We start from the raw sequence: 10,153 nt of genomic DNA, 5'->3' as shown, positions 1-10,153 counted from the left end.
TTGTGGCACCAAAATAAGTTGTCATTGAATAGATTGTGTAGATATTGATGATAGAATACTGTGTCTTTCTTACATGCAGTGAAATAACTAACAATATTGGCATTTTAATAGCATAACTGGCACTTGATGAATGGCACAGTTTGCATCTCTGAATTACTTTCATAGGCTCTCTGCAGACTCAGGCAGATATTGCTGCCTCAGTTACACTCAGTTCACATTTCCAAGGCTGTCTTCACATCAAAAATATCAAGAAACTTATTTTTTGTTTTTAAATGGAAATTAAGATACTGGAATATAAGAAGGTAGCTTGGGGAGGTGCTAGTATGCCATACTATCATGTACTAGCAAACTTCAAGATTTGTTAGTAAGGCAATATGTATTTTCCAACTGCAGGCCAAACTGTACTTTTGGGATCTCTGAATGGAGGGACATACAAACATGGAAGGGAAGCCAACCACCTATGTGGCAATGTGAATCCTTTCCTCTATGAAGAGCAGTGAAACAGAAAGGAGGGAGCAGGATAGAGACCCAGAAGAAGAAAGTTAAAACAACCCAAGGTGCTCCCCTGGTTCTACCAGCAGGTAATGCTAGAGGCTATAGCAATGGAGCTCCAAGGGAGTCATGCTGGCAGAGTGCAGAGGGTCCAGTGCTTCCAAAGATGAGGTAATAAAACATTTGTAGGCCTTTTGAGTATGGTGGAAAATCTCTACTCCACTCAATGGAAGAATAGATAAAACTCTTTAAGGAGAAGCAACCTCACAAAGGCCCTCATTCGGGAATGTGGTCAAATATGTGCCTAACTGTAGGCATATGAGTAGTTCCACTTACATGTGATTCCTCACATGCTTAAAGTTAAGCACATGCTTTAAATACTGTGCTGAACTGAGGCCTCATCTCTACCTAGCCATGTAGTTCTTCAGCGTCCTGCAGCATGACATTATTTATCCTTAATGTAATGGATTATTCATTGTTTAAAATGCAAAATATACTAGTTTTAGTGCATTTTATTTTTCTTCTCAATCTGACTCCAATTTATCACTTTCTTGCTTTTTTTCAAACTCATTCCTTTCTTCTAGTTCTACTTTCAGCATTTTATTTTACCCCATCTGCTTATTCTCCCTAAGAAACATCATTTTTAGCTGATTGCAGTTCAAACCCAGAAAATGTATTCTGTACATCTCTCCTTGACATATTTTCAATTGTTTGATTAGGACAGAAATGTTTAGTACATAGCTGTATCCCTAAAATTGCAGGCTGAGAATAAACTCTTCTCCCCTTGTGTTCATATCTGTGGTTGCTTTGTAAACAATGAATGACCTTTTACATTTCTTATTCTGTAATCATAACAATATTGCAAGTTATGATTGAGGTATTCTAGTTAAATCTTTGGGTAACCCTTGAACAATATCTATCCATATTAGGATTGACTGTAATTAGTACTATTAGTTCCTTGCTTTCATAAATACAAAATCTCTCTCAAACCTACAGGTGTGGGTAAGGAAAAGCAACTGAAGATATGAAGGTTTTGAAAGAAATTCACCATTAAGTATGTTACCGAAATACCTTTTTTTTTTTGCCTGAATTTATTTACAAACACTTTAAAGACACCAAGAACTTTTTTTTTTAACATTTTTACAAAGTTTAACTGCTGTTTCCTCAAGCAACTACAGAGTTAACTTTTCACTCTTCCTTAAATTACTTGCTTGTTTTTTAACAGCCACTTTTATTAACTTAAATCACCATTTCCAGTATTGTTCTGAGTATTTGAAATTCCCATGCTTACACTTACTTACTCCTTCCTTCCACTACACCCTTAAAATTTTTCAACCTGTTTTCCAATCTCTCTGTCTGTTGCCTGCCTGCCTGGGCCTGATCCTGTTTTTCTTGCTGAACCGTCCCTTCCCTAGGCACCAACTTGTTTCACTACCAGTTTAGCTAGGAGGGTGGGCTTCTCAACTAGCCCCCACCCCTCCTGGTTTCTTCCGTTAAACATTCCTACTTACAAGACTACCCGAGTCCTTCCTTGTGGGGCTTGCCACCTGGACAAAAACACATGGCCCATTGGCGTTTAACTATTAATTTCCTCTTAACATTTCTTTCTGAACACCAGGTAAAGACAATTACTTAACATATAATCCAAACCCCTTAGAGGGTTTATCCAGAGACCCACCCATCTGTTTGCTGACACTTAAACAGAAAAGAGAATTACACAGAGAACAGAGGGAATTACAGTTTAATTTAGATTTTTTACTTCTATTACACTGACCGCTACAGGGGACGGGACAGAAGGATTTCAATTCGACCTCAGAGTTTTCTGGCATGCATGGCTTCCACTTTGAGGAATTACAAACGAGAGGTTCAGTTTTGCCCACACTTTTAACGCCCAAATGTATACAGAGCAGAAAAACAACAGTAACCAGTTAAACAGAACAGAACCAGAACCAGACAGTGCACCAGAACTAGATAACCAGATAAGAGGCCCGCCTCTAACCAGAACCAGATAGTATTTTCTTATCCTATTAGGGCTCACCTTATCGGAGCACGAACCCCAGGGGCTGCGGCAGAGTGAGGAAGAGGGGTTAAGCACCCTAGTGGTGCCGCTCCTAGTTTGCCGCAGCCATCCGGAGTCCAATGTCCGAGCTAGGAGAGTCCTGGCGGAGTAGCCAGAAACTGTTACCGAAATATTGGGTCTGCCTAGCTGAGAGCCAATTAACAGCCGGACAGGGATAAGGAAAATGCCTTATTCTGCAGAATAAGGAGAGCCTGTACCTTGGTACAAAAGACTCTGTCTTACACAAATTTCACAAATCTTTTATACACATTTAGACAAAGACCCTTGCGTGTTAATACTTGATTGGTAAGTGTAAAATTTTATGTTTTTGTTATTTGGGTAGTACTGACTGGTTTGGAGCAGGATTTTCCTGCCTTGAGGCAGAGGAAAAGAGAGAGTGCAAAAATTTAGGCTACTGTGTTTATGAGCAGTACTCACCCCCTCTTCCCCCACTGGCCACTTGTAATCTATTAAGGGGGGTTAGCCAGCTTTTACAAGTATAAAAGATGTCATGCTATAGGACACTGAAGAACTACATGGCTGGATGCTGGAGGATATAAAGGATGCTCCCCCTTTTAAAATATGAATTGTCTTCTCTTTCAGCTTCCATTTTGATCTTGTTCAGTGAATTAGGATTTAAAATAACGTATTTAATCAGTCTCTGAGCCTTGAAATTTTGTAGGGATTTTCCTATTATCCCAGCTCCGGAGCAGAATCTGACTTTTAAAACAAACCTGTTTGCTATTTTAAATCAAAACCAACCATTTAAGCATATTTTTATCTTTTTTTAACTGACTTATAAATCTATGATTACTACAAACAAAGATGGTAGAGGAAAATACTTTGGTTTTTTTTTTTCAAGTTTTTTTTTTTTTTTGGTGTACCTGACTGTGCAGTACCCACACTGTCTACTCAGTACACTCAGTGTGGGCAAACAGCAAAAAAAGGACAAAAAACTTTTTTTAAAAAAAAAATAGAAAGTGTAATTTGTAAATCCATAGCAGTTGTCAGGTCCGTTGAAACTACTTTTTTTCCTTCTAAAGCCTTAGGAGATTGCAGGTTGAAGGTGTCCTATGAAGTGTGCTCTGCATTCCTGTCGGTACACAAATCTTTTAATCTTGAAGCCCTGCAACGAACTCCAACTAATGAAGCTGATTCCATCGCTACAGGTGCAGGTGGAAATTGGAGGGCAGGCGTTTGCTTCCAACGCTACGCCGAGGTCTGTGAGGCGGAGAAGGAGTTGCACAGTACTGCAGCAAGGAGGTTGCCTTGTTGGAGCAGCAGGGCGTTTGGAGGGTGTTGCACCCTAATGCTGATGAGGTCAGTCGGGGGGCGGTAGTTGCTGGGAAGGCGGGGCAGGCTGCAGCATTCGGGTTTCTTTCTCCTGCAGCACAGAGGTGCCTGCTGTAGCACCGGATGCGGTGCGAAGTCGACCGTGCCGCCTATGTGACAGAGGCAGGGACAGCGGGCGGTTCCCTCAGCATCCCCGCTCCCGGCGGGGGAGACGGCGGTGGCGCCAGGTGAAAGCAGCTCTGAGAAATTCTCCCCACGCTTCCTGCTCCTGCTGCTGCGCGCAGCTGTGGCTGCAGGTTCGCGAGTGGCAGCTGTTGCTGGCGGACTCGACTTGTCCCACTTCGTGCGTGGCAGGGGACGGGCGGCTGCGGGTCAGGGGGCTCTTGGGGCAGAGTTTGTACAGTTGGCTGGAGAGCTGCTGCCGCGCCCGGAGATGGGAAGGCAGAGCCTGCGCTCGGGCATCCTCCTGTTGGCGGCTCTGGCAGCTCTAAAAGGCGAGAAGCTGCCAAACTGCGAGGACGCTTGGAAAGTTTTCCAGCTGCGGCAGATCGGCCCCGCTAAGGGGCTGCCGGAGACCGCAGGGGCAGGTAAGAGCGGGCTCCTGTCTGCAGGGCACCGCTGCAAGGCGTGCCACTCCTTCCCCCGGGAGAGCCAGGGCTCCTGCACGCGGGACGCAGTATTTCGGGGCCAAGAGGAGGGGCTGGCAGCGGGCTAGGGGTCTGAACTGCATGGGGCAGGAGTACCGAGCGGGCCCCTCGACCCGAGTGGGCGGCTCTGCTTTTGGTGGTGGGCGGCAGGCGCTGGCAGGGCTGTGCTCCGCGCCTAGTAGGGCGCTGGCTGATTGAAGAATGCGGAGTTAGCAAAGCCCCGCAAGCTGTGGTTTCCCCAGGAATTGAAATGCGGGGGGCAGGGCGGGCCTTTGAATTTACAGGGTTTGTGTGTGTGTCAGGACGGACGAGCTATATAAAAGAGATGAATAAAGTACATGTTTTGTTAGTATAATGCAAGTTACACCAAAACATATAACAGGTCTAGATTTCTAAAAACATAATTTTTTTTTAATTTTTTTTTCTAATTTAAATTGACTTTTGAGAAGTAAGCCATCATGGAATAAGAGGGAAGGTCCTCTCATGGATCAGTAATTGGTTAAAAGATGGGAAATAAAGGATAGGAATAAGTTATCGGTTTTCAGAATGGAGAGAGGGAAATAGTGGTATCCCTAAGGGGGTAGGTATGGGGACCATTACTGTTCAACATACTCATAAATGATCTGGAAAAACGGGTAAACAGTGAGGTGGCAAAATTTGCAGATAATACAAAACTATTCAAGATAGTAAAGTCCCAGGCAAACTGCAAAATTTTACAAAGGGCTTACAAAACCAGGTGACTGGGCAACAAAAATGGCAGATGAAATTCAATGTTAATAAATGCAAAGTAATGGACATTGGAAAACAATTTCAACTACACATACAAAATGAAGGCATCTGAATTAGCTGTTAATACTCAAGAAAGAGATCTTAAAGTCATTGTAGCTAGTTCTCTGAAAACATCCACTCAATGTGCAGCAGCAGTCAATGATTCCCACCTTTCTGTTTGCTTTTTTAAAAAGAACAGGAGTACTTGTGGCACCTTAGAGACTAAGAAATTTATTTGAGCACAAGCTTTTGTGGGCTCCAGCCCACTTCATTGGATGTAGCCCATGGAAGCTTATGCTCAGATAAATTTGTTAGTCTCCAAGGTTGTCATAAACAGCTAAGGGTTAATGTTTCTTTTACCTGTAAAGGGTTAACAAAGGGAACCAAACACCTGACCAGAGGACCAATCAGGAAACTACTTGGATTTTTCAAAGTGAGGGAGGGAACTTCTGGGGTGTTTTGTCTTTGTTCTGTCTGTTTGTTTCTCTGCGCTATGAGGGAAGAGCTTTTTTTTTCTATCTCCAAGCTTCTTTCTAACCCTTCTGTTCCCAAGTGTGAGTACAAAAGGAAAAGCAATAGGTTTATATGTATTTTGATTTACAGGTGTGGAGCTGCGAATGTAAATTGGATATCTTTTTGAATAAGGCTGATATTCATATTTCTTTAAGCAATAGCCCTGTGTTATGTCATCTTGATGCAGTGATCATGTCATGTGTTTTTTCTTTCTTTTTTTATATAAAGTTTTCTTTTAAAACTTGTGGATCTTTCTTTTCCTTGTTAAGCGCAAGGGATAGGAATCTCTGTGCCAGGAGTACTGTCCTCTCAGGAAAGACTGGGAGGGGGGAGAAGAAGGGGGGAAGGTAATCGTCCTCTTGTTTGTGTTTCAAGGATTGAAGCAGGGAAATCTCCTAGTATTCCCCAGGGCGGAAAATCTGGGAGGAAGTAAAGAGGCGGAAGGAGTGGGTTTTTCCTTTGTTGAGGCCTCAGGGCATCTGAGTCTTGGGGTCCCAGGGAAAGGTGGGGAGACCAGAGAGTTGATCAGGTACTCAGAACCTGATTGGTGGCATGCGAGATAAAAATCCAAGCGGTAATAACTTGGAGGTTCATGTGCTAAGAGCACTCAGATTTTGGAACACTAAGGTCCAAGATTTGGACAGAGGCTTATTACATGGTGCAGCGAAGTGGAAGTAAGAATCCAGAAGCCAGTAGGAATATTATATTTTCTTTTCCCTGCTAGGGGGTTTAGCAGAGAAAGGGTTTGTTTTAAAGGAGCCAGAGAGAAATTTTTTTTCTGTTTCTCTTCTGCTCAGCTTGGCTTGCATTTTGCAAGGAGACATTAAGGGTCTTTGTTAACAATAGCACTCCCATGAAGTTAAGTACCCAGCAAACGCACACAGTAAATAAGTGGCTTTTGTTGGTTAATTACGTATCAAAGAGTAGCAAGAAGAAGAAACGAGTTGCTAGGCAGAACCCAGGAGACGTGGAGAGCCAGCAGTTCAGAACACATAAACACCAAGAGCACCCAACACAAGAAAACAGAAACCATGCATTCCGAAGGGCCTGAAAAAAGGGAACGAGCACTGCAACAAGCCATAGACAACGAAAATGAACATAGGAGGCGGATGGAACTAATTAAGGCAAGAACAAGAAGCAATGAACAGCACATAAAAAGATCAAGAAACCCAAAAAATGGCAGCTCACCAAAGAAACAACAACAAGAGATGCACCACAGAAGACAGATAGAACTCCAGAGGGAGACCATCGCAGGCACTGAGGTTTAGAAACAGGCTAAGCAAGCAGAAACCAACCACATCTTAACACCCTTCGGCAATACTTCTTCCACAGCACAAGAGAGGACAGAACTGCCCAACTACAAAGGCAGGGAATGACACGAGAACCTTCTTAGAAAATTTTGAAAGAGCCCTACATTGGTACGATCTCTGAAAAGACCAATTACATGCGGAAAGCTGAGGTCACACTTCAGTGCCCTTGCCAGTGGCCGGCTGAAAGCAAGGGACCAAATGAATATAATAAGTCTTTCAATCCAAGGCCAGATAATAGATTAGAAACCCCGATCATGCCGTCGGTGGTTCAGAACCCAAAGGGGAAACGAATGGGTCTATCCAAACACGCCTACTACGTTGGGAAAGCATATACGACTGGATATCAGAACAAGTTCAATCCATTGACGAACTGCGCACCTCAAGCAAGGAGCAGTTCTGGGATGGGTTCCTGAGACATATAACGGTACACTAGATGGCAACCCACCATTTTGCTCCAATCTCCCCGCTCGGAGTTTTTGGAAGTGGCAGAAAGCAAAGAAGCTACTGTAAAGGGGAATGAAAACCCAGGGCACACCGACAAAAGCCCTACGACGAGGGAAACCCAAAACCCCACTACAACTCAAGGAAGCCACCGACACCATCCTTCACCCACCATCTCAGTAACTTACTTAACCCAGTGACCCGTCACTGCAGATGCTATACAGTTGAATGAACTGGCGCATATAAAGGCCAACTGCCCAATAGAACCCACCGCGGTGCAAGTCATTACACACCATCAACAAAGATCCCCAGGCCTGGAACCTCTCAATCCTTGGAGCGAAGGAAAATTTGAGATGCAGAAAGAAGTTACGGCATGGAGAGAGACAGGGGTACAATGTCCTATCCCACCAATCCTTGTGACCCCAAACTCACACCCCCAAAGGCCAAGTGACAATTTACCCCTTCATGGTACAACTGTGGACTTGCTACAGTAATTCTCCTGTCATACAAAGGCTGGTCAGGAATGTGACTGTGTTGAGTCTATGACAATTGATCCATTCCCTCAGTTACTGGGAGACTAGCCAACCAGGTCACGAGGCCAAAGAGTAGGACGGATGGTACACGCAGCCGAACCAGCAACTTCACAGCCCATTCCTTCGGCGTCACAGGGAACATATGATTGTACAGAGAACCCACGACAGAGAATGGACCCCCATCAAGCCAGAGGGAACGCTTTAACCAGCCACGAGCACCTCCAGTCCAAGGACCAGACTGGAACACAACCAGCACCAGCAGTTGCACACATCTCAACCCCACGCAGAGGGGACCAGCGACCTAAACTAGGAAGTCAGCAACAGCACAACATTACGAAAGCTCAGCCAGAGCTGAAAATACCCCCAGATGCACCACGGCAAGAGGTTCACCGCAACGGAAAACACCGACAACACTATTCACCTTCCGAAGGACACCAGCAAGCCACAGTCTGAGAAGAACTGGAGATCCCCCGGCCTCAAGGAACAGTTCCAGACTGAGCAGACAGCAGATACAGCTTTCAGACAGCTCTGGTGGCAGCACGGAGCAACTCACGCCGCTCACATCTTCTAACCGATCCCGGTCTGTATGACAAGGAACTTTTATACAAGAATCTTTTGGGTGGACACAAGGAAGAATGGCAGGCGCAAAACAGTGTTGGTTGCCACTAAGTACCCAGGAGAAAGCTCTTAAAGCTTAGCCTGATATCCATGTGGCCATGCCCCGCGGTGATAGACCAAGAAAGATTGGGAAGTCCTCCACTGGGGGGGGATGGCAAGGAGTTGCCAGTATATCTGGTCTTGTGAGCGTGTGCACAGAGTGGGAAAGCCAAGAATCTGTCAGGCCCTCTCCACGACTCCATAATGAGAGGTGCCCATTTCAGCGAGTAGTGTGGATTTTCTGGGCCTTTCCAAGAAAGACGCCAGGGAAAGCAGTAGTACGACTTGTCGTTGACTTGCTACCACGATGCGGACAGCCAGTAGTCTAGGCACCACGAGCTAAAGCGTGATGCAGCCATACACAGACACATTTTTGCAGGATGAGCTTGGCTCCGACATTCCTTACAAGATTCAGGACTCTAATTTCCTGGCAGAAGCCCATGACAGACACTGTGGGAACTAATGGGGTAATCAGTGGTTCCACCTGACCACCATCAATCTAAAGGCCTGAGTCGAAAGGACTTGGGGGCCAGTGCCGAAATTCGTGAATATGAATACTCCAAATGAACTGGGCTAGTGTTGCCAGCAGTTGCCATTGCTACGAGGCATTAGTACACAATCCAAAGTTTAGGTTGTTTCACCCTTTGAATTGGATATGGCACGAGGTTAAGGCGCCATTACAGGTGGTGAACTAACCATGGGAGGGGTTACACCCTCCTTGGACAATACCATTCTGGACTTTGAGCAACCTAAAACACCCTGGACACTCTTTGCCCTTGCTTAGAGAACCTAGAAGTACTCGAAGCGAGCAAAGGCCTGATATAACATTACTAAGAGCCCGTTCTTCTAACAGAGAGGACGCATTCTAGGTCGTGAAGCGCAAAGCCCTAAGATACAAGATCATTGGAAGGCCTTCACGTCCAAGAGTGCCGGGACTGTTACTCCATCATAAGCATTCTCATTCCTCATCAAAACCAAGAGTCATTAATTCTCTCAAGCCCTTTTTTCCAGAGCCTTACTGGTTTGTAGTTTACGTCCAGGGAGATGACGCGAGTGGCCTAGACGGTGTCTACACGACGGAAAAAGATCAGGGGCGGAAAGGTAAACCTTCAACACTGAGTCTGACGCGGCAACAAATCAAGTCGGCTGTACATCTTAGTGCACCATTGTTCTCAGCGCTCCGAGACGACTGAACGGCATACCACCTCCATTGACCCAGGTAATGCTCCCAGTTATGAACACCACCACTACACGATGTCCCCTAACACGACCAGGAATGCTTAGATAGAAGGAGATTTCCGGAATTGCTACAATGGGAGTAATTCCGGCTCATCATACAGTGCATGCGCATTCTCAGGCTGTTCTGGTACCCAACCACAGTGGGGAAATTACGCTTCTTTGGTGGACTACGTATAGCAAACGCTGGTAACTGTCGTCCAT

At 45.1% G+C, this 10,153-nt stretch overlaps 1 protein-coding gene across 2 annotated transcripts in view; it reads left to right on the top strand.

The window, feature by feature from the left end:
• Positions 1 to 3,969: 3,969 nt before the first annotated feature.
• GPC5 (glypican 5) overlaps positions 3,970 to 10,153 on the top strand; it is a 1,062,966-nt gene continuing 1,056,782 nt past the window's right edge. For both annotated transcript variants that reach the window (XM_075061528.1, XM_075061527.1), the window contains exon 1: positions 3,970 to 4,431. In XM_075061528.1, coding sequence (XP_074917629.1) covers positions 4,278 to 4,431 — 154 coding nt within the window. In that variant the 5' untranslated portion in view covers positions 3,970 to 4,277. The remainder of the gene's footprint in view (positions 4,432 to 10,153) is intronic.

The sequence above is a fragment of the Chelonoidis abingdonii genome, chromosome 1 (genome assembly GCF_003597395.2).
Source record: "Chelonoidis abingdonii isolate Lonesome George chromosome 1, CheloAbing_2.0, whole genome shotgun sequence".
Taxonomy (NCBI): Eukaryota; Metazoa; Chordata; order Testudines; family Testudinidae; genus Chelonoidis; species Chelonoidis abingdonii.
Note: the sequence above shows the minus strand (reverse complement) of the source record. Positions and strands in the feature narration are given on the sequence as shown.